This window comes from Pseudorca crassidens, chromosome 7, assembly GCF_039906515.1.
Source record: "Pseudorca crassidens isolate mPseCra1 chromosome 7, mPseCra1.hap1, whole genome shotgun sequence".
NCBI classification, from domain to species: domain Eukaryota; kingdom Metazoa; phylum Chordata; class Mammalia; order Artiodactyla; family Delphinidae; genus Pseudorca; species Pseudorca crassidens.
Genome location: NC_090302.1, coordinates 4002977 through 4026768, shown reverse-complemented (window position 1 = coordinate 4026768; position 23792 = coordinate 4002977). Strand labels below are relative to the sequence as shown.

The 23792-nt window shown below is 54.8% G+C and overlaps 3 protein-coding genes across 10 annotated transcripts in view; 1 reads left to right on the top strand and 2 right to left on the bottom strand.

Moving 5' to 3' along the window:
* Positions 1-9705, bottom strand: part of AK8 (adenylate kinase 8) — a 134597-nt gene extending 124892 nt beyond the window's left edge. For 2 of the 5 annotated variants that reach the window (XM_067742861.1, XM_067742862.1), the window contains exons 1-3: positions 9546-9705; positions 6795-6879; positions 169-218 (exon numbers count right to left, since the gene is read on the bottom strand). In XM_067742861.1, coding sequence (XP_067598962.1) covers positions 169-218; positions 6795-6879; positions 9546-9686 — 276 coding nt within the window. In that variant the 5' untranslated portion in view covers positions 9687-9705. Of the gene's footprint in view, positions 1-168; positions 219-6794; positions 6880-9545 lie in introns of those variants that run through there. The other 3 variants (XM_067742864.1, XM_067742863.1, XM_067742865.1) reach the window with 3 other exon arrangements.
* An 80-nt stretch (positions 9706-9785) lies between these two features.
* On the top strand, positions 9786-18279 carry SPACA9 (sperm acrosome associated 9). The gene is made up of 5 exons (XM_067742867.1): positions 9786-10375; positions 11519-11711; positions 14844-15021; positions 15997-16144; positions 17012-18279. Exons 3-5 carry the CDS (start codon positions 14875-14877, stop codon positions 17029-17031), a joined length of 315 nt encoding a protein of 104 aa, XP_067598968.1. The 5' UTR covers positions 9786-10375; positions 11519-11711; positions 14844-14874; the 3' UTR covers positions 17032-18279.
* The window catches only part of TSC1 (TSC complex subunit 1), a 48944-nt gene continuing 43184 nt past the window's right edge, over positions 18033-23792 (bottom strand). For all 4 annotated transcript variants that reach the window (XM_067742857.1, XM_067742855.1, XM_067742856.1 and 1 more), the window contains one exon: positions 18033-23523. In XM_067742857.1, coding sequence (XP_067598958.1) covers positions 22983-23523 — 541 coding nt within the window. In that variant the 3' untranslated portion in view covers positions 18033-22982. The remainder of the gene's footprint in view (positions 23524-23792) is intronic.

Genomic DNA, 23792 nt, shown 5'->3' with positions numbered 1-23792 from the left:
TACTACAAACACATACTGCCTCTTGTCATGAGAAGATAAGAAGTAGGAGAGAGAAAAGATGAAGAAAAGCTCAGTTATGTTGAAAATTCGCAGACGTGCAGTCTCATTCCATCTCTGCAGGACAAATGAGATACTCCCGTATTACCACACTTAATATGATACACTTACTATAGTTGTTTTCCCCGAGGCGGGTGGACCTAATATTACAATCTTCGGCACTGTGGAATAAAGAGATTTGAGTGTCACCATTCAACATGACAAAGCAACCTCCCGCGTCTGCAGAGCTCTGGGTGTATGTATTTCTTTCCTCCCCAGATTTCATTTTCTGGGAGTGACGCGGCCGTTTGTAACCCAGTGGCTCCGAGATGCTCCCACCACAGAACATACTCTCTGTGTTTAGAGAGGTAAGTGATCACTGAGATGGTTTATTTTTCTGTCTCCAGGGGGATGTGGACAGGGTAACTTGTTTGCCAAACTAATAAATATCGAGAAAAATTGGGATTTCAAACACCATAAAGCATTTTAAACAGGGACTTTGTCTCAGGGACACGCTCTCAAATAAAGCTGTATTTTATGTAAATCGACCTTCAAAGGTGGTTTTTTTTTTTTTTTTAATATCTATGCCTTTTTATTTAGCAAATTGTATTCCCCATCATTTTACAGAGGGAAATAATGGGGAAAAGCCTGGAGTGTATGGGCCAGATTTATAAAACCCCAGATAGAAAAGGCTTTGTTTTCAAATACGGGCATTTCTATGAGGATGGAAACCACTGGCTTCGGTGTGATACTCCTGGGTCTGGAAGGCTCCCGACCCTGCAGAATTCCCGAAGACACTACCAGACTAGCAAGTAGGTACTGGCCATTGGAAAAGAAAAAAAAAAAAAAAAAACCAGCATCTTAAGAAAAGTGCTGGAAGGCGTGTGCTTGGGTCAAAATGAAGGAAACGTAGTGTGGTGTCTGGACAGGTGAACCCACACTGGTTCCTCCCTGAGTGCCACCTTGATGATGTCATCCCTCCTCCAGCTGTGGGAAGCGAGGGGTGCAGCACCCAGGTTGCGGAACCAGGCCTCTGCCTCTGCCTGTCAGCCTGGCCCCAGCCCACGGGGAAGGATGAACAGTGTGCACAGCAACTCACGGGTCCCCTTCCTGCCAGGCCTCCGAGAGGGAGCCTCATCCAGGTGGAGGACCTCCTAGTTTGGGAGTGGACACAGAGAAGGAACTAGAGGGTCTGGCCCCCGAGTTCACGATCATCAGCAGACCTACACCTGGCCAGGCTGCTTGGGTCTAAACAGACTTGTGCCCCAGTTCACAGCACCTTCTCATTTGCAGGGGAAACGCAGAGGGCAAGTTCAGGGTAATTCACTGATTCACTCCACAAACACCCATCGAGCGCCTCATCCAAGCTCGCACTGGGCTGGATGCCGCCGAGGAAAGCAAGGTGGCCTGAGGCCCGCACCGGGTCCGCGAGGTGATCGCGTTAGGCCAGACCTGAGAGGCAGGGCCGGCCTCTGCCCCGTCTCCGCGAGGAACTGCCTCTCCTCAAGCCCACGAAGGATGTCAGACACACGTCACAGCTTTCTGCTGCTGCCTGATGTCTGTGTGCCTCCAGCTGGCGGCCTCAGAGCAAACGCTGTCGCTGTCCATGTTTCTAAATCTGGTCCACTGGCCCCACTGCTGTGAGATGTAAGCAACTTGCTTCTCGGAAGCCCAAAGCCTTTCCTGGGGCTGGCGATGTGAATCAGCGGTGTGGGACAGGAAGGCCCTGGTTGGGCAGCACCTGGCCTGCTGCCAGGAGGCGCGGCCAGGCTCCAGCTCAGCAAACCCTGCACATACCCTTTCTCTCCAGGTCACGCTCGGCAAGGGAGCCTCTGGGCCTCCTCAGCAGGGCGGACTCAGCTGCCAGTGTCCTTCTGGCCAAGGGGCTCTGTGTTCCTTTAAGTCCCCTTGGACCCTTGTTGAGGGGCCTGACCCTCACCAGGAGGCTGGGATGTGTCCTGGCATCCTAACAGCCTCGCCTAGCTGGGGACCCTGAAGGTCGCCCAGGAGCCCCGAGCAATCCTCTCCCTTGACCTTGGACTTCCTCGCTCTTCTGATGATGTTCTTCCCATGTCCCTACCTTGTCACCCGTCACCTCCCCATCAGGAATGTCCTCCTCACCCCAACCCCCCCAGCCCCACTGGCTTCCTCTTCTGAGATTCTCACCCCACTCCTGATTAAGGGGCTGCTGCAGCCTTGGTGAGTTCTGAGCCCTGCTGAGCAGCTGACGGGTCCCCAGGGGGCAGCAACCAACTCTCCTCCTCCTTTCCTGCAGCCGGCGTTGCGAGGAGCCACACACGCAGCAGGACCTTGGTGGCCTCCTCCTCGGCTGCCGCCCTCTGTGGCCACTGAGTGTTTGGTTACCTTTGTCTCCACCATCACTACCTCCTCACAAAGGCGTCTTCTGCCAGCTGGCATCCTTGGTTGCAAGCTGCAGGAAGCAGATGAGGCTGAGTCGGGTAGAGAGGGGTTTATTCAAAGGCCAGCGTGGCTCAGAGAATCCTGCCCAGGCGGGAGGCAGGCCCGGGGCCACCCACCAGGAACAATGCCCCACGTGAGGCCACCAAGGGGTGTAGGCAGAGCAGCACACACTGCTGCACACGCTGGGCCCCTGACACTGCAGCCTGCGTCCAGAACGCCGCTCACGCACGGCCACGGCCACCGGGAGCCGGGCTCTGCAGGGCCGCCAGGGACAGCACCTCCCAGACCGTGTCCACAGTCGGGGCTCCACTGAGTGGAGCAGCTCAGGGCACAGGCCCAGGGCAGGCAAGGCACTTTCGGCTGCGGGGGTGGGAGCCAGGGCGGGGCTTCACAGCCCATTCTCTGCTCTGGCCTTGTAACCTGGGGCAAGGCCTGCCGGGGCCCTGCAACCTGAGGGGAGAAGCCACAGCAAGTGGAAAACACTGCTTATGGGATGAGCCTGGAAACCAGGTGGCTTGGGGAACACTTGGTCAGGGGAGATCGGAGCTGGGATGCCACGGAAGGCTGGCGGGGAGGGGCAGGATCAGGGCAGCAGGGAGGGAGGTCGAGGGCGGAGGGGACTGGTGCGCTGACGCAAAGAGCTCGCTCGGACCGCGGGGGAACGCCTGCTTGCCGAAACCAGAGAAAGACAGGGCGGTGGGGCGGCGGGGGGAGGATGGGGGTCTGGCTCAGGTGCCCGACGCCCTGCTGCCTCTGCAGGGCTCTAACCCCAGGCCTCCGCTGAAGCTCCCTAGAACTTGGGCCAGACACAACAAGGCCCAGGGCCTGAGGGACCGGGCAGAAGGGGCTGGCCGCACCTTGACAAGAGCATTTTGGGAACGAGCTGACTCCCAGGTTGCACGTTCATTTTGACAAAAGTTATGAGGCTCCATGGCTGCTGGGGAAGCCCTCCCCTTCCTGGCTCTGTAAGCGGCACCCAAATTGTACACATCTATGAAAATGCTTTAAAAGGGGAACATCCACGGCCTTTCTCCCCACCTAATTTCTTGCACACATTTATGTGATTAATTTCAGTTTCTTAAAATCTAACACCTTGAAACTCCAGGCCTGCTCATGAGTAATTATTTATAAACAGTGTCATAAAAGGCTGCTTGACTGCCAAGAGTAATCAACTTCTTCAACCCACTTCAAAGGAAATCAAAAACCCTTTCCATCCACAGAGCCTTTTGAGGTTTAACTAGGAGCATGATTTAAAATTCACAAGAAAACCCTTAGGTATTGGAGCTCTAATACACAGCTTTCTTGGACAAACGTTTGATAAAAAACGAAACATACCATTATACACACCATCGCCTTCTTTCATATTGCCCAGGGCTACTGTAAATGCTCACTTTGTACTAAATCTGGTTTTCTCGCAGTGAAGGGGCTGCCAGCCCCTGTGCCGGCGGCTCCCCTCATTCCCTCACATGCACGCTCACCGCCAAGAGTCCAGAGTCTTCTGTCCCTCTACACTAGCCAATGGCCATGCCACTGTGCGTCACAGCGAACCCCTACGCACCCGATGCCCACATCCAGGAGGGAGAGGGTTGAGCGCCCGGCTGCAGTTAACACGGGCCACTGCATGGCCGGGAGAAGGCAGGACCGACCAACCCACTAGCCCGGGGCTGCAGAAGTGCTCGCTGGACATCAGGGGACCTCTCCAGGCCTCCTGTGCTCTTCTAGAACCACGAGGGTTGGGTGAAACTCTTTTCACCTTCGCCCTCTCCTAGAGAAATTCCGGAAGCATGGTCTTCTCCCCTCCTCCTCCGGCCCCCCTCTTTCTCCCACATTTTTCTTCACTTGCAGGTGGAGGCCTGGGCACGGAAGGGGAACTCAGAGATGCCCCTCTCTTCATTTAAGTGGTTGAGCCAAGGGGCAAAGATGTCCCAGCGCCCCTCAGAGCTGCCGGCCCAAGGCCTGGGAGTGGGGATGGAGGGCTCTGGGAACAAATCAACCCCTCATAACAGTGGTTACTGGGATCCAGTGACTCGATTCCCTGAGAGAGCACCTGGACCAAAAGCCTGGACTCCAGCCATGGGGGAGGACAGCCAGGAGGCCCTCCAGCTCCAGCTGAACGGGGAGGGTCTGAACTCTCCACCCCTACTGGAGAGCAACAGAGCAGGTGTGACGTGGAGAAAGGAGGCAGGGCTCTGTGGAGGGCAGCCTTGGAAAGGAGGCCCTGGCAAGAATGGAAAGGGGTGCTGAGGAGGGTGGAGGGAGGTGGGAAAGGGCAGAGGAGCAGGTTCTTACAGGTGGCTGCAAGGCCAGCGCCCGAGAGGACGGTCCCACCGATGCCGACTGCACTGCATCAGATGACATTTGAACTTAAGAATTCTGGTCAAGTGGATAGTTTGACACTGAAAATCATTTCTGCACACAGAGGAGCAAGATTAAAGCATAAAGATGGACTGCGCCTCAAATTTCAGGCTCTTGAATTTCTAGCAGGGAGACTAACGAAGCCTTCAGGTCTGTGGTAGAACACACAGCGTGGCACACACGCCCCTAAACAGAATTTTTCAAACCATAAGTAGCAAGGGCCACCACAACCCAACTCAGGGTCAAATGGTTGTATTATTATCAAGTGTGGTTTTCATTTAGAAAATCCTCATTAAGCTTTTTCACAAGTGGACACTTGCGTGGCACCACCTGAAGCCCGGCGGCAGCATCAGGGCCTTGTCATCCCTTCCCACGGTGTCACTGACCAGTTGCCATGGATGAGGCCGGAGCTTTGCCGCCTCCATCTCTGTTACCAGACGTGCCCATTTTACAGAGGAGGAAACTGAGGCCGAGAGAGAGCAATGATCTCTCGCCATTTCGTCGCACTTAACTAGGAGATGTGAGCACAGATGTGCTGGAGGCTCCCTGGTGGGGGGGATGGCGGGAAGGGACACCTCCCCGAACTGCACTTCCCTGCACTTCCCTGCTTTTGCTTCGCTCTTCACTTTGAGTTTACTTCACTGTTACTTTACCTTTATCTGGCCTTCAACTTTTACTTCTTTTGACTTTGCTTTGCTGTATTGATTGGGAGGGGGCAGTACGAGAGGGGAACACGGGCAGAAGTGCTCCCAGCAGCCCTCAAGTAACAGAACTTAGCAACACCGGGCCCCGCGAACAGCCGGGGGGCAGGGGGCTGCAGAAACGTCTTCCTCCGGCCAACGGACGCCACTTGGTGAGGCCAGGGCAGCAAGCTGGGGTCCGGAGCAGGGACCACCAGGAAGCAAGGGGGCTTCTCACCCCACAGAGCACATGAGTCTCCCTCCCGCCCTGACCAGAGCACCAGGGAACGGAGGCCCCTTAGAAGACTCTCCACGGGGCAGACTGCAGCCCCCACCTCCGTCACCCCCCAGCTCAGTCTCCGCCTGGGGCACACGTGCTCACACTCAGTGTCCGTTCTTGAATACGCCTCCCTGGAGGCTCAGAAAATGGCACTCCTGGGGCTCTCGCAGCACACTGAGCCGCCCTGCTTAGGCCTCTGAAACGGCCCCTCACTCCGATGCCCTGACCCTGCCCAGGCCACGGGGAAGAGGCCAGGTGTCCCTGGCAACCTGCAGGCTTGGAGTCTCCTCTCTCCCCGTTTCTTTTTTAAACTACTTAGCATCCCCTCTCATCTTAGGCCTCTGAACCCCATCACGGGGCACCTCAGGCCTCCATCCCTCTCGACTGCACCAAGCCCTCACTTCACTGGTGTGCTGGTAGCCCCTTCAAAGCGGCTAACGCTCCAGTGAAAGACACATCACAGCTCCGAGACACTGGCCTCCCTGACAGCTCACACAGGACGGCAACGAGCCTCCACGTGGGCCGAAGCGCCTCCTCTCCCACCTCCCTGTCAGGGGCTCCGGCCTTGGGTCTGGTCGGCCTGCGCTCGCTTGGGCCAGGTTTAGGGAGCTCTGGAACTCATTAACGGGCGCCGACAACAAGACCATCAGGAAAACCCGAGTGTTGCCTGTCTGGGTAGACCAGAAACCACATTTACACCTGACAAGTGGAGTGATCACAGCGCTTAAACCCAACAGGCGACATCAGCTGGGGCGTGCCAAGGCATTAATAATTAATTCTGCGGGCCATTCTGAGGTTTTCATTTTAATCACTTGGCAGGAGAATTTGTATGAGTTGTGTGCTCCAAAAGAAATTAAGGCATTTTTCAATTAACCACCTCCCCAAGTTGGCAAAACCTTTCCCCACTCTGTTCTGACCTCCCTTTAGACATGGGGAGGACAGAGTGGTTCCCAGAGGTTCCCAGGAAGGGGAGGGGAGGGAGACAGAGGGGGAGGGGGGAGGAGGCCCACTCCAGTGCTCACCGTAATCATTGTCTCGTTGCAAATGCTCAATCATGAATGTGATGGGGTCCTTGGGCTGCTGGATCAGGAGCTGCTCCAGCATGTTCTGTGGGCACAGGGCAGACACCCAGGTGGTTAGCACCTGCATGAGCACCCAAGGCCCCAGGCTCAGGCGGCCCAGCACCCTGGTATAGCAGTGGACACCAGTTACGGGGCCTGATCTCCCCCCTGCCCCCCACCCTAGCTGGCATCTGTTTGGGTCCCTGTGAGCAGAGGCGTGAGGGAGGGGCCGTGTGGGCTTTGCTGGGGAGGCACCCGGACAGAGGCGGAGCTGGAGGGATGGAGCGCCTGACTCAGAGCAGGCAGTCTCGGGGCCCTCGCCCCTCACTTCCTTGGTGACTCCCAGACCAGCCTCCTCTGGGTTTCTCTCCCGCGCTGCACCCGTTCACCCCTCAGAGCCCTAGCAAATGCTGTTCCTTCAGCTTGGAACACTTTACCTCAGGCCTCAATGGAAACATACCTTCCCGATGATACTCACTAGGTCAATCCTGTCCTATGTCCCTGCAGCCCCCGTGCATCCCCTTTATCGCCTCCCCCTTGTCCCAGTGCCCGGCACAATCCCAGTAGGTGCCCCACGCGGACGTCTGCTGGGGGACGTGGCCATCGCTGCTACCTGTGTCCCTCCAGAGTGGAACAGATATCTAAAAGAGTCCTGGGATTGTCTGGTTATTTAACTCTAAGGGAAAGCAGCTTCCACGGTTCCAGAACAAAAGGCTCAGAAATTAACCAGGTGGCTGACAGCAGCCGGGCTGGTGCACTGAGGAGCAGCCTTATGCCCTAGGGACAAGCAGGGAGGGGCTGTAGCCCTTTGTGGGCAGAGGGAGAGCAGGGCAGTAAAAAACAGCATGAACCATGAGAAGTCCTAGCCCCACTCCGCTTCTCACCATCAACACCCTTCCCTTCTCCGGGCCTCAGGTTCCCTGCCCATTAAAAGGCACAGTTGGACGAGATCCCTAGTCATGTATCACTGGTGAGACGGTGTGAGATGATTTTAGGTGGTTCTCAGATGAATATTTTAAATTTCACTCGTACACAGTTGCATATCTAATGTGTATTAGAAAAATCAGTATGTTGGGCTTCCCTGGTGGCGCAGTGGTTGGGAGTCTGCCTGCCAATGCAGGGGACACGGGTTCGGGCCCTGGTCTGGGAGGATCCCAGATGCCGCGGAGCAGCTAAGCCCGTGAGCCACAACTACTGAGCTTGTGCTCCGCAACGGGAGAGGCCGTGACAGTGAGAGGCCTGCGCACCGCGATGAAGAGTAGCCCCCGCTAGCCGCAACTGGAGAAAGCCCTCGCACAGAAACGAAGACCCAACACAGCCAAAAATAAATAAATAATAAAATAGATAAATAATCTGGTTTATACTTAAAAAAAAAAAATTCAACTTGATGGCAATACACTCTGAAGAGTAACTTTAAAAAAAAAATCAGTATGTCAAACCTATGATTTCAAGGATATTGCTTAGGATGAGGTGAAATAAGTTAATATTTTTAAAGTGCATTGATTTAAAGAAATGATTAAGTTAAAATGGAAATCTGGTTTTGGTTATATGAATCTATACCTGTGATAATATTTCATAGACTCATACCCAAAAAATGAGTGCTGGTAAAAATGGATGAAATCCAAATAAGGTCTGTACTCTAGTTAATAGCATTGTACCAATGTCAATTTCCTGATTTTGACGATGTACTACAGCTACCTTAGATGTTACTACTAGGGGAAGCTGGATCAAGGGTACACCAGAACTCTGCACGATTTTTGTAACTTCCTGTGGGTCTAAAATTATTTTAAAATAAAAACATTGGGAATTCCCTGGCAGTCCGGTGGTTAGGACTCAGTGCTTTCACTGCTGTTGCCCAGGTTCAATCCCTGGTTAGGGAACTAAGATCCCACAGCCTCGCTGCACAGCAAAAAAAAAGCCAGAAAATGGAAATGGTAAAAACCATGGAGGGAGCACACAAATGACTAAGGACTGGAACTACTGGACCAAAAGCTTCCTCAGGCTGCTCCTTCCAACAACTGCTATGAGATACACCAGATTCTCTAGAGCGCAGCACAGTGCTCCCAGGAGTTGCCCCATCCTGCCCACCACCCAGCGACTTAGGACTCAGCTAGCCATCTTCTTTAGTTAGATTGGCCACCCAGTTTTAGAACTCTCTCATGTGCCCTCTATCAGTTAACACTTTCCAAAGGAAGCCTGTGTTTGCTGGAGACATGGAGACTCAGGTTTCTTAGTCTGAGTTCTTCTCTCAGAGCTGTCAGAGGCTCAAATGGCCACTGGCATCACCAAGGAGGTGCCTCTGGGGACGGGGTATACCCGGAGGAGCAGACAAATGCTCCAGCTTCCCTTTGGCCCTCAGAACCTCGGAGTGGCTGACAGTTCCTCCAGTCCGGCTCCTGAAAGCCTTTACTTCCACGAGATGCAGGGACCTCTTCCAGATCATGGACTTGACTGGGGCGGGGCCAGGACCAAATCATGGCCAGCATGGCCTGCCCCCTTTCCTCCCTCCAGGGAGGGTCAGGGAGCATCTTTTGGTCGAGCGGTCCCTTGGGATACGATGGCACAGGAGTCGAACAACCCAATTTGGGCGTCCTCTTGTGTAACAAACGTGACCCCTCCCTGATGCGGCGTCGCCGGCGCGCAGCCGGACCGCAGCAAAAGGTTCCCCGGCCACCGCCTGGTGTCGCGACAGGGCAGGGCTGCCCGGGTCACCTGCATCAACTCGAATACGTGGTTCGCCTCCCCATACTGGGGCATTTCCGGGGGTATGCGGTGCGGGGCCGTGGTCGCGTCCATATCGCCGTACAACGCGTCCGCTCCCTGGTGACCGCTGTCGCTAGGGCCTCGCGTCATCAGCGCGCGCCGCTCCCTGGTGACCGCCGTCGCCAGGGGTGCCGCGCCGTTGCGTCATCAGCACGCGTCGTGCCCGCCCACCGGCGAGGCTGGAGCCTGGCCCGGGCACCCGCTCGTCCTCCGGCGCGCTCAGCCGCCTGGGGCAAGTGCTTCCCTGCCCTGGCCTCGTCCGCGCCCCTCTGCGCGCCCCCAGCGGGGCACCTCAAGTCTCCTCCAGCTGTGGCCTTCTGGGGTCAGAGGTGTCCCCTGATAGGGCCCCCCTGTGCTGAGAGACCCCAGTTAGGAGCTCCTTGAGCCACCCCGGCTCTGCTCTCAGGGCCTCAGTTTCCCCGTCTTTAAAATGAAGACGCTGAGTAGATGTGGGACAGGGTGCTTGAAAAAGGAGGGGCGGGAGGGTCGAGGGTCCCGTCGGAAACCCTCAGCCCAGCTTGCACTTTCTGAGCCCCCGAGACCCCGCCACTTGCTCCCGGGGCGGGGCGGGGCTGCCCCGTGACCCGATTGCTATGGCACCGGCGGTAACAGTCTGGCCCACGGCCCCGCCCCTTCTCACCTCAGCTCTCCCCACCCCACCCACCCCTTCTCCCAAGCCCTGGGAAGGGCCTCCCCGCCCCTCCGGGGCCCCAGACACACACGGAGACACTCCAGCTTCAGGGCGCTCTGTGAGTGAAGGCCGCTCTAGGACAAGCAAGGTTAAAGCAGGCCCGGGGAGGGCCCACCCAAGCCCTGGATTTGGAAACTGGAGGGTGAGGGGGGTGGAGAATGGAGGGGGCCGCCGCTGCTGCCGCTGCCCTGAGAGAGAGAATTGGCGTGGGACGCGGAGGGGGGAAGGAAGTCTGCGAATCGTGTTAATCCCCGGTGGGCAGCCTGGTATCTGACGCGGCACTGAATTGGGAGCTCTAGCTCTTCTCCGTTGCTATTCTTAGGAGGAGCTACCGTAATGTGAGCATTATGGAGCGGGAGTATGGCATAGTCAATACAGATTGCCCAGAGTTCAAATCCTGGCTCCGCCCTTACTAGCTGTGCCAGCCTGCTCTGTGCCTCACTTTCCTCCCCTATTAAGTGGGGATTATGGAAGGTTTCCATGAACTAATATGTCAGAAGTATTAGTAACTGGTGTGTAGTAAGTGCACAATGCATAGGGGCTACTATTAGTAATATATCCCATTTAATCTTTGCGCCAACCCTGAGAAATAGGTACCTTCATTCCCATTTTACGGGTGAGAAATTGGAGGCTCAGAACGGTAAAAATTGGTTAGCTGAGCCATTTCCCTTTTCTGGACCTCTTTCCTCATCAGCTGTTGATCATGGAGCGTTAGAATCAGAAGAGCCCTTGAAAAGCCTCTAATCCAAACTCCCTCATTTTACAGATGGATAAACTGAGGCCTGGAAAGGGGGAAATTCTAGGCCAAGGTCACTTGTTAAAGGTAGAGCCAGGCTGGAACTACGTGTCCTGACTCCTAGCCAAAGCAGCTACCAGCCTGGAGACATGCCCTCCAAGGGGAAGAGGCTCGCTCCCCCTCAGAACTGCCTTCTCAGAGCACATACACACTTTGGTAGGCTTGTCAAATTCAACTGCAAAGACAGCTGGGGAAGAAAAGGAAGCTGCCTCACCCTGAACAAAGAACACAACCACCAAGCCTGCAATTTGCACTGGAGAGGTTCAGTTTGCTTCCTGGACCTTTCTGAAATGACTTGCCTTCCTCCTCATTTATTTTAAGCCCTAGGCGCTTTTCATACCACGATTTAATCTTCTTTAGCAGCCTGAAAAAATACAAATCAATTAAAGCCTAAAACCTATCGGATAATCAGTTTTTTCCTTCCTCCTCCCCCAGATCAAGAAGTGCCTGCACCCTGCGCCTTTCATCCAGACTAATCTGGCTGCAGTGACGCTTGTTCAAGGGACGATCACTTTGGATAGCTTATTACAGCTCCTCTCACAATACTCCTGGTGCACGTGTCACAAGTCGATAGGATCAAGAACCAAGTCGGTTTTGCTCTCAGGGGCTCTTGGGGCCACCAGTCAAGGTAGGGCTGCTGTATCCCTAGAGAACTTGGCAGTTCCAGGAGGGTGGCAGGGAGCTGGGCACACGGGGCAGCCCCCTGAACGCTAGTCCTCGTTGCTCTGCGATGCGGAACAGGGAACAGTCTCACTCGAGCGGAAGTGAGGCTCAAGGGTCTAGGTAGTGCAGGCCCTTGGTATCCACTCCCCACCCCCACCCCACCCCCACCCCCAGCCACGGTCCATCTGGTATCTGGCGTGTTTCTCTCAATGGGCCATCACTGGGGGCTGGGGGGCGGGGGAAGGAAGGGAGGTATCCAAGATCCCAGGCTAAATAAAGTCGGGCAGAACTGAGTGGGGAAGCTGGTTTGCTCCCGTCCTAGCTGCCTGACCTCGGCTCTGTCATCTGTCGTCTGTCGTGTGGGGGTGATCGTGGTACCCCGCTGAAAGGGCTGTAGCAAGGATCTGAGGTGATGCCTGTCCAGGGTTTACCCAGAGCCTCATCGAACCAGCTGGTATTAGGAGGATTGGGCCGAGCCATCTGGGATCTCAGCTCCAGTTCACCCTGCCCTGCACCCACCCACCTCCTGCAAATGCCCCCCTTGCAGACTGTGTAGCCCTTCTGGCCATTCCCATCTGGCTTCCCTGCTTGCTTTTCTCCTTCTCTAAACGACCGTTCACTTCACTTATCCTCATTGTCTGCCTCCCACTCTTAAAGTCCCTCCAGGGTAGGGAGTTTGTCTATTTTGTTCAATGCTGTGTATCCAGCCCAGCACCCTGCAGGTGTCTGGCACCTGGTAGGCACTGCGGCATAAATGAATGAACGAATGAATGAACGCCTGGAGTGCTCTGCACCTCCTTGGCTAGAAGCTTCTGTGTTCGCTCCCACAGCTCTGCCTGACAGTGGGCCCTCAGCCTCGCCCTGCCCACCGCCCCCGCACCTGCTCACGACATTCCCTCTTCCCACCCTCTGCCCAGGGTCCCACCCCTCCGCCCACCTGCCCTCCTCCTCTCCAAAGCCGGCCTTCTTTTCTTCTCTATAAATTTACTTATGTATTTATTTATTTTTGTCTGTGTTGGGTCTTCGTTGCTGCACATGGGCTTTCTCTAGTTGCGGCGAGCCGGGGGCTACTGTTCGTTGCGGTGCGTGGACTTCTCATCGCAGTGGCTTCTCTTGTTGCAGAGCACGGGCTCTAGGCGCGCAGGCTCAGTAGTTGCGGCGCGTGGGCTCAGTCGTTGTGGTTTGCGGGCTCTAGAGTAGTTGTGGCGCATGGGCTCAGTTGCTCCGCAGCACATGGGATCTTCCGGGACCAGGGCTCGAACCCGCGTCCCCTGCATTCTTAACCACTGCGCCACCAGGGAAGCCCCCGGCCTTCTTTTCAAACCTCCCCTCCCCCAGGAGGTCGAGCCCTCAGCAGCCTTGGCTTTTCAGGGTGCACATCACGCCTGCTTTTACCTGTCTTGATTGCTGTGTTTCTGGCACCCGCTTACCTTTTGCAGCAAGGTGTGGGCCTCGCTCTCCTTGCCCTAGGCCAGGTCCTGGTAAGCCTGCCTCCATGCGAGGTAACAGAAAACCACTGCACCCCAGGTCGACTCATTTCTGCCTCCAGGATGGGGCTGGGGGGCCTTGGCTGGCTGTGGCACATGTTCAACAAACAGCGGGTCCCACAGCGTCCCCACAGCCCGGCTCCCCTCTCAGCTTGTGCTGAATGGGGCGGAGGTTGAGTAGAAGGAGGCCACTGCCCTGCGTGGCCCTGGACCAGGCCTGTCCCCAGTGGAGCTGCGCTGCTCTGTTGGCAAACACAGGCTACGGCTCCCAGGGGTGGCCTCAGGACGCTGCCGCTAGAGCTGCTCCATTCAGTTTGCAGTAGACCCACCTGGGCTGGTGGGGCACGATTGTCGGGCCCCCTCCTGGCATGGTTCCTTTTTTTTTTCGGCCGTGCCTCACAGCTTGCGGGACCTTAGCTCCCCGACCAGGGATTGAACCCGCGCCCTCAGTGGTGAAAGCTCAGACCGCCAGGGAATTCCCTGGCGCGGCTCCTTTATGGCAACGGGGCTGCGTTTAGCTCCCAGCCCAGGACTGCGGCTCCCAGCTCCAGCTCCCCAGCCCTCCCTCCTGTCGTGTCGTGGAGGCCACCTGGTGGTCTGTTCGCCTTTCATCCCCCTGATGCCGTCTCCTCTTACCACAGAGACTCCCTCATTCCGGTCCTGCTGTGTGAGGACGCTGAGGGAGACCCATTAGAAACAAGCCTCCTCTCCAGCTGGGAGCTGGCAGGAAGCCTGGCTGTGTTCTCCGCACCCCCCACCCCAGTGTTCCGGCCCCTTCCACTTGCAGCATCCCACTGGGGCCCCACCTCAGCGCAGCCTCCTCTGACTGACGCAGGGCACGTCCAAGCCTGGGCTCCATGTGTGCCAGGGCCTCGTGGTGCAGGGACAGCCGGCTGTGGCACCTTCAAGGATGCTGGTTAGACACCAGGAAACCCAGGACCTAGTGTGTCTCTGGCACAAGCCTGCTGTGACCCCCCGGGCCTCAGTCTCCCCCGGAGGTTAAGGGGAGTTGATCTACTGAGCTTCCTTCCAGCCTAAACGTTCCATAGATCCGTGACCTGGAGCATTTTGCACGTGCCCAGCAGAACTGTGATGTCATGGGGGGCAGAAGCCGCTGCCTTTCTCTGCTCAGAGGAGATTCTGGACACGTCGTGGACCTCCTGGATGACACTGGGACAGTTTGTGAGGCACCAAAGGACAGTACCTCCCCGCAGCGTCAATGTTTCCAACCAGGGTCATCCCTGCAAACTCCACAGGAGGCAGGGAGGGGGCACCAGCGGCCAACTGAGGCCCGGAGAAACTCACGTCTACAGCTGAGGGAAGGAAGTCTTGTTTCACGGCAAAGAACGTGCCCCTGGAGGGTAAAAGGGCTTTGGGTTGGGCTTGGCTCCGTCGCGGACAGCCTGCCGGGTTCTTGAGCAAGTGCACAGCCTCCTAGGGCCTTGTTTCCTTCTCTGCAAAATGGGGATGAAAACAGTCCCTGCTCCCCAGCGTTGTGGGGAGCTGCTGAGCCCTGTGCGCCGCTGAGAGGGGCCGTGGGCATCTCACAACCCCCGAGCTGGATCCGCGGGTCTGGCCCTGGGAGCTCGACTCTCCTCTTCCTTGCGCAGACTCCTCCTCGCCTGTGAATGAGCAGACAGGATGATGAATGAGGTGAAGGAATCCCTTCGAAGTGTGGAGCAGAAGTACCAGCTCTTCCAGCAGCAGCAGTTCACCTTCATTGCTGCCCTGGAGCACTGCAGGGAGAATGCCAGCGACAAGATCCGGCCCATCTCCAGCATCGGGCAGGTGGAGGCTCGCGGGCTCACGAGTGGGGCCGGGCCTCATCCCCTCACTTGAACGCTGAAAAAAACCCCAAGGCCCAGAGAGGGCCAGTGCATGTGTGCCAGAATCAGGCTCAGATCCTAACTGGTGGAATGAGCCGTTCACTCGTTCCCTCACCAAATATGTGAGTGAATGGCAAAGCGGTTGAGAAGTGGGCTCAAGACTCAGCCGGCCAGGGTTTAGGTCCCGGCTCTACCACACGCCACCTCTGTGACTTCGGGCCAGTGATTCATCTCTCTTTATACATTTCATCTGGGAAATGTATAAAGAGCAGCGCACACCTCCTAGGGCTCTTATGCGGATTTAATGAGATCATCAGCAGAACCCACTCTGTCGGCACCTGGTGGTGTCGGCCTGGGCTCAGGACAGGGATGTATGGGGAACAGATGCACACGGTCCCAGCCACTGGGTTCCACTGTGGTTTAGAAACTGCGACCTGCCACGCACATTGCTAGTCACATTTGCAGACGTTGCAGACAGGCCAGGAGAAGGGGATCACAGACCAGTTGTTCCCAGAAGCCCAGGAAGAAGTGGGATGTCTGGAGCCCGATCCCATGGGCGTCAGCACCACTAGCGTGGTTCCCTAATTCTGAGCCCTGGGGAATCCGCAACACTACCAAATTCTGGAGGAAGCTGTTTAGATACTAGGGTAAAAAGAGTCAGAGGGGCTAAACGGTGTACTTGGGAGTGATCAGAGCAGGCCTCCACAGCTCGTGATCCACGCCTTTCACACCAGGATCTCCTGGGGGCTCCTGGGCCCTAAACCCGCTCAACCGCCATGTCTGGCACCGAGAGCCTGGCCTGGTGGGCGCACAGCTCTAAAACCTCCCAGGGGGGTTCTGCAGCGGGGGCAGCTTTAGAAGCCCCTGCCCGAGGTCTGGGCCGCGGCACGGGAGTCCCTGGGGCAGGGCTCAGCCGGCCCCTCTTGCCGCCCTGCAGGTGGCCTCCCGACATGGCGAACTACCTCAGCTGTCACGAGGCCAGGAACCACTGTGGAGGCGTGGTCAGCCTCATCCCCATCGTCCTAGACATGATGAAAGAATGGGTCGCCCACTCGGAGAAGCTGCCCCGCAAAGCGCTGCAGCACGTGAGTGAGCCCCAGGCCACAGGTACCCAGCCTCGGCTAAGAAAAGACAAGTGGGCAACCGACACAAGACAGCCTCAAACCTATAGGGGCAAAACAGTGTTCAAAACCGCCCTGGAGACCAGCTGGTGGGAAACTGTAACTCAGCTGGTGACCTGCTTGATCCCAATCCCATCCTGTCCCATCCCGTCCCGTGGGGCACTTTGCTACTAAGCTTGGTTTCCACTAGTTGATCCATTTTCACTGGTGCCCACAGTCTTTGCCACTTATTAACCCCCAAGGGGACCACCCCACGTATGACTGAGGACCTCTTTTCCTCTTGTGCTGTGACTTCTAAATTTTCCTCACCTCTGAGCGTCAGGCTCCGTACTGATGAAGAGGACCCTCACTTAGTGTTGCCTGTAGAGGGTGTCCCAGGGAGGCCGGGAAAGGGCTAGGGCACCGACTGTCCCACCCAGGCCCAGCTTTCCCAGCTGAGCCGTGCAGCTGGAGGAGGCCACTCAGCTCCCTTCCCGCCGCAGCGGCAGCCATAGGCGAGACGCCACTCTCTGCAAGACAGGGCTGCTCCCGCCTCCCGGGATGCTGAGGGCAGCATGCTGAACTGCTCAGTGTGATCAGGTCTCTGGACCAAAGCCCAAAGGGGAACGAACCCACCTTGCCTCTCCTTTACTTGGGAGAGACTGAGAGAAGCCGGAAGAATTGATTTTGTGGTTCCCGTCCGAGGACAGTTACCTGGTTTTCACAACATAATCGAGGCCCAGACATTGTAAAATGCGTCACTGGCTTCCGAGCTTGCCAGAAGTACTGTCTGACTGTTGGTTTTTGCCTCTTCACAGGGGGCAACTTAGCTTCTGTATTCTTGCTTCCTAGGAGGCGACAGTCAAGAATAAAAAGCGTTCTGCCACCTCTTTGCCTGGCCTGGTTTCCTGGGATTTATCCCTTAAAGAAAACGACATTCACCCTAAGACCCCAGAAGATGCTGGGCAGTAGCCCCACGAGCAAAACCACTAGCAAAGCGCTACCACTGTGGAGGAGAACACACCCAGCTCCAAAGAGGGTCTGCTGTGAAGAGGTTTCTGCCAAAGGCCCACAGAAGGCCAGCCCAGTAACTCCTTGTATAGTTAGAGACCTACTCAGACAAGAACATCTGAATTTTCCAGACAAAACTTAGAACTGCCACCTCGATGTCCTGTCCCGAAGGAGCTGATCCCGCTGTTAAATGGGCAGAGCTGACCAATTTCCAGGGCAGCTGGGCAAGCGAGCAGTGGAAAACCACACTGCAGACGTAGCTCTTCACCACTGGTCCTTTCCCAGTAAGGCCAGGGTGGATCTTGCAGTCGTTTGAAGGTAGTTTCCCTCCTTCCTCCAAACACCTGATGGCGTAGGGAAGGTGGTGGACGCGAGCTGCACTCCCTCTTCAGCACACTCGTAAGACACAATCGGCAAGGCTCAGGGTCTGTAAGCGTTTGACAACTTCGGTGCCACCTGCGCTCCTCCAAAAGGGCTGTATTAAACCCGATGTGCCGGCCAACCCCCAGGAAGGCAAGCACACACCAAAAGCAAGGCTGGATGGCTGTGCAGACCCAGCCCGCCACCTGGTTTTGAGAGCTTCTGGTAGAGATGGCTCCAGTCACCTCCCCCCACACCACCATGACACTTTGTGGGAAGAGCGTGAATTTGAGGCAGATACAGGTAGGATTTGTGGCTCTTTGCCAGAACAAAAGGATCTTACAGGGACTAAAGCCAGATTCCACTTGTCAGCACCCGCTCCAGCCACCCAAGGTCACCAACCAATCCAGACCCTGAGGCTTTCCATCTTTGGACAAGTTCCTACTTTGCCTATAAGCCCCTCAGAGGCCAACGTGAGTCACTTCATGTCAATACAGCAAAGTAGTGCAAAACAATAAATTTTTATTTGTTCACAGTTAAACACAAGCAACTGCCTTGACATTTTAGAACATTCTAAGAAGGACAGCAAACCCTTTTGATTCCAATTCCCATTCACTAAGATTGTACCATTTCCTCTTGCAGTTCGCATTTATGGCATCTGATGTGGATTGTTTGACATGCTTTTAAGATCAAGACGGGAAGGTGTAAACCTTTTGACAAGAGATGACTTCCTTAAATTTAGCTAAAAGCAGTCAGCCAAAAAAAATCTGTTTTTCAGTGATGGGACCCCTTTAAACTGCAAGTCAGCCACATATGGTTGATCCATGATTGAGTTACAAAACTAGATTATGTCTTAGCGAAATCTGTTCCTCCATAATGTATTTATGGTCCATAGACGTCTTCTGAAAAGTGATCACTGATTCTTCCTAGTGCAAAATGCCTGGCTGCCTCTTCAATAAGCCAAAGTCTCTGCCGCCAAGAGCAGCGCCGTACCCTCCTGTCCAAACCCTGTATCAAGGTGGGGAGAGGGAGGAGGGGTTGGCCTGGGGGGGAAGGGTCTCCTCTAAAAGGTCTACTCCAATGGTTCAACTAGTCTACTTATCCCCGAGGATGGACAATTTTGTGGCACCGGGACGGGAAGGGGGAGAGAAAGCTCCTCTGCCTTCGTTAACTCGTTTCAAGGCCAGAAGCCGTCGTGGGCCCAGGTGCTCGACTATCGCAGGCAGGTTCCCCTTGTAGCTACAACCATCTTCTCTCAGGGCGGCACATACAGACTGCAGGACGGAGTGGAGAAGACGGAAACACCACTCCCCCGGGCACATCAGAGTCACGGACGGGGAAATGAGCCACGTGGGGACAAGGGTCACAGCAGCAGCCCGGGGGCCAGGCCCCAACCTCAATGTGTTCTTTCATCTATAAAGAAAAGCTTAATCAAGTGCAATCAATTCCTCTGTTGTGGTCTGGGGGAGGGCAAGGGCACATGTCAGAGAACTCTGGATGTAAACAGATACGCAAACATCTTCGCATACTCGTGGCTGGTCAATTTTAACGCACGTACCTCGAACAGTGAAAATGCCCAGAGTGAGACGTGCCGATTTGGGTCATTCCACGAAAGACAGCTTTCTTCCCCACGCGAGACGCACACTTCTGGGTGGGCTCGGGCTGCTCCCGGAGCCACTCTGAGGAGACGGCGGCCTCTCAGAGCATCCGCACAAGGTGGGTGGCACTCCACCTCGAGAGCAGCTCTGGACTGAGTCTTCACTCTGCCCAAACCCTCCTTAGACCTGTCCACACTTTCTAACACCTCTTACTGCTTTTGGTTAGAAAAACCGCATCTCCACGTAGTACTGTCTTTCACTTGTTCTTCAGTTATTTCTTTCTGGCTTCAAGTGGTATGTTCTAGTATTTGGTGAAAATTCACATTGACTGGTCATAGCACTTTTGTTATATTCTCTACACAGAAACACCAATTTTTTACTCTTAACCGTGAGTCTGAACATCTGTGGTCTCCACGGACCCTCTCTCATCATCATGATCATCTTATTTATCCTCTTTACAAAACTACTAGAGTTTTATCTTTCTCAACAAAAACACTGGAAACTACATGTGCTGTTGCAAATGGGGACGGCCCAGGTCTGGAGTTTTGTTTCCCACTGTCCTGGTTTTGCCCAGTGGGAAGCCGGCCTCTGTGGCCATGGTGGCACGGTGGGCTAATCTTTCCAACTGTCAGTGGCTTCCAGGACACTTCCCTGGATTGTAACAGTTTACCTTTTAAGAAGAGTTTGGACTATTTCCACCTAAACACATGACATATATTCTGGCTCACAAAGCAGCTTATCTATCACTTCTCTCTCCACTCACAGAGCCTAATAGGAACCTTCAGCAGCTTATTCCCAAAGGTTGGGCAGTTCTCCCTCCTGAAAAACCCTGCTGACAAGCCTAGGGAGGTCACATCTACCCATCCACCTTATATGGTTGGTCCCAGCACTCATCTCCAAGGAAACCTCTGACCCAAGAAATGGTCTTCATCTCCTACCTTTGGATTTCAGTTAGTTTTCTTATTCATGACCAGATATTTCTTCCAATTCCACAGTGACAAATTTCATAGACTTGTGACAGAACCTTGTCAAAAGCTTTTAAAATCCGTGAAAGCTCTGTCTGATAGAGATTCATGTACTTACCTACCTGTAGTAGATTCAGGAGCCCATTCTCTCTATGGAGACCATGCTATCATCTCCCCTCCCGCCCTCCGCAACGATGCTGCAGTGCTCCCTTTTAAAACAAGGGTTCGCGCTCCCAAGACTCCCAAGAAGCAGACTCCAATCTTCTCTCAGGGTCTACGCTGACCCTGGTTAGTGTCAAGTGCTGAGCGGAACAGGTTATGGACACTTTTGGCCAAACAGCTCTGAAGCGGAGGCAAGCCTGCTCCAAGCGACTCCGGTGGAGGTTAACCCTAATGTCTGTGAATACAGGCTCTGCCTTGAATGTGACTGTTCTACTGCCTTTGCCCTGCCTGTTCCCAGGCCTGAATTCTCTCTCGGGAGTTCCTCTACCACTATCACCTTTCCATCCTTAAAAATACTCACTGCAGCATAATCGACTGACCCGCTGACTCTTGGCAAGTCTATCATTTTCAAAACCAAACCAAACTTTACTATCGATTTACTATCGACTCAAGTCCTCTGCAATATAAAAGCCTAAATGTTCAGGCTGGTAACTTCAGCACGACTCCAGGCCTCCGTCCCCCAGCCGTGGCTGAGTAAAATCCATGGCCTCCTAGAGCCCAGAGGAAGCTGCGCGCAGCCGCTGGGGTCGGCCCGGTTACGAAGCTGAGCAAACGCATGCCCCGGCGGGAGGAGTATGCCAAGGGCCTCCAGCCCGGGGCCCCAGTCCACTGTACCACGCCGCCTCCTTCTTCCCTGTATTTTTACAATCTGTCCATTAAACAAATGTTCTCCTTTCTTTACATTGGCCCCCTTGCTTTTGCAGTTAGGGTACAGGCCTTGATTTAAGTGCCTGGTGCCTTTGCTCTGTGGCACAGATCTCCTGGGCTTGGGGAGGCGATAAGCATTTAGAAACAGGTTTAATAGTTACCTTGTAACTTTTCTTTTCCTGGATTTGTTCACGTTTTCCTTTTCTAAATAAAACTGTAATAGGAAACCAGAACGTATTGGATTTTAAGCTTTCCTTTGGAAAAAGCTGAATTAAACATCCATGGTGTCATTAATACTCCACATCAGGCAACCAGCGGCAATTGCTGGCCCCGCGCTGGGCTGGAGCAGTCGGGCACACACCCTTCCTCAAGCAGGGATCCATCAGTCACACCCAGAAATCCTGTCCCAAGGAGGTGGTCTGCCAGTACAGCCATGGTGACGTGGAGCCTCATTCTCTAGCTCCCTTTGGTTATTTAGGAGGCTAGAATATTTATTGCCACACTTTAAAAAACAGACTTTAACCCTCATGTGCTGGAAGCTTCCATACGCACTAAAGTTTCGTACCATTTCAGTTTGCCGTTTCCCTCTTCATGGATGAACGCTTCTACACTTTTAACTGAAAGATGAGAAAGAAAAAAGCCAAGTTCACTGGCTCTTTCCTACCAGTCTCCCCCTGCCTCAGCCTCGGCTGGATCACCAGGCAACAATTCTTAGGCTTCTAGCATTCACTTCAGGAGCACCTGCTGAGTTCAGATTCTCTGCCACGACCCATGTTCTGACTTGCGTCACCTCTCCCGAGCATGTGCAGGCAGCCCACTGGGTCCAGGCAGCCAGCTCTGTCAACCCTCTCCAGGACTCTGCTTTAATGCTCTGCCATGACCAACATGTGCAAGGGCAGCAGCATCAAGCCCCCTGCAGGGTCGGCCCCTGAAAGTCAGCATTGGTGTGAAAAAGCTGTTACCTTTTTGGTGGCCTAGAATCTACTATAGCGAGGCAACTCTCACAGCCTGAGACACGATGGTCGTAAAACTTTGAAGAAACTCTTTGGACCTTCAGAGCCTTTCTGCTGCAGCATCCCAGAGAAGCTGACGTAAACAGGAGGCACATGGGACAGGGAAGAGAGGCAAACAGCTAGCACCGCCCCGCCTGCAGGGGCAGGTCCTCATCCCTGCACTTTCCTTTTCAGGGAGCTGCTCCAGCCACCATCCTCCCTCCTGCAGAGAGCACGCCTGACCACCCACACCCCAGCCTGTAATCAGAACAGTACCAGCTTTCAAGCAAACGCCACATAGGCAAGAGGTAGTGGGGTAGGGGGACAGAGCGTTCCCGAAGGGGAGCATGGTCTCCACAGTGCCAGCTCCAGACTTTTCCAACAACAGACCTTTGTTCACATGGAACTTTCTAGGAAGCTTATCAGAACCGCCAAAAGAACTTAAGAGAGAATAAACCATCGTTTTTCTGGATCTGCGGCTTTAGATGATGGATGTTAGAACCAAAAGCAGTGACAACATCTCATGTAAAAGCTCTCATGTGAAGATGATCAACTTTGCATGTCACATCCTCCTGGAAAGGGACAAAACCAGACTTACCTGTGATGCCAACAATGACCTGGGCTCACAGAGAGCCCGCCCAGCTAACTGAGCTTCAGGAAAGGAGCGGGTGGTGTGTTAGACTCCAGGATTACATTTGGCCTCATATTGCACAGGTTCAAAGGACACAACGATTTGGGGGGAAAAGGAAGAAAATAAAGCTAGTGAGGAACGCACCCTGGCCCTCGGGTTAGTACACGCTGCCAGGTAAATGAAAGAGAGGGTGGCCGAAGGGAAACCGAAGAGGCATTTCAATGCCAGATGCAAAAACCGTTCTGCATTCAGTCAACCGTCAAAGGACCCCCATCCCATTTCCTCTGCGGGAGCTATAGCCCCTCAACGCCTGGAAACAGGAAAGCTCTGAAACGGGCACTCGCGCCTCCCGTTCCAGGCCGGCGATACACAAGTTAACACTGATTGACACCGTCCCTAGCTGTGCTCGTGCTGCGCCTCATTGTAGTCCATGATACGGAGCTGTCCCACGCTGTCTGGCTTTGGGGGAGGTGGCTGCGGGCCGTCTAGGTTCAGGGGTGGCTTGGCTTCCACACCCGAGTCTTTGCCCAGCTCTGTCTTTAGGGTCTCAGAAAGGCTACTGCTGGTCAGGCTGTCCTCATCGCACTGGCTCTCACTCTTATTACGAAATAGCTCTCGAGCCTTCATGCCCAGGAAGCTTTTTGAACTAGGAAGTGAGCCGACAGTCATAGGGATGCCCGTAGTGGGCTCTCCCACGGCAGTCTCCCACCGACTGCTGCATGGGCCCACCCTCGGGTTTGGGGGTTTCTCTGGGGTAGAAAGCTCACTGCCGCCGCTGCTGCTGCTGCTGCTGCTGCCGCCTCCGCCTCCTCTACTTCCGCTACCGCCCCGGGCGCCGCCGGGCCTGGGGGGCTTGGTCTCCCCGTTAGGGCCAGATGCCTCTTCATTGTTGTGCCCTGTCACAGAATCCGAGCAGCCGTCACGACAACAGTCGAGCCTGTAAGAAATCCGAGGACGAGAAAGGGAGCCGGTGGTTGCAGTGCCCGTGTTTGGGAAGCATGGAATTACCCGGACGCGCGCTCGCCCCGACGCTGAACTCTGCCTGCCCCCCCTATGTTCTAGAAGAGAGGACTCCCGTGTTGAGAGCTCATGAAGAGAAACCTAAGCCACAACCAGGGATATCAGATGGCGATCTTAAATAGGAACGCCTCCCAGGACCATTATCAAGTGCCTCGGGCCCCAGGACAAGGAACTCAGAAGGGTGGC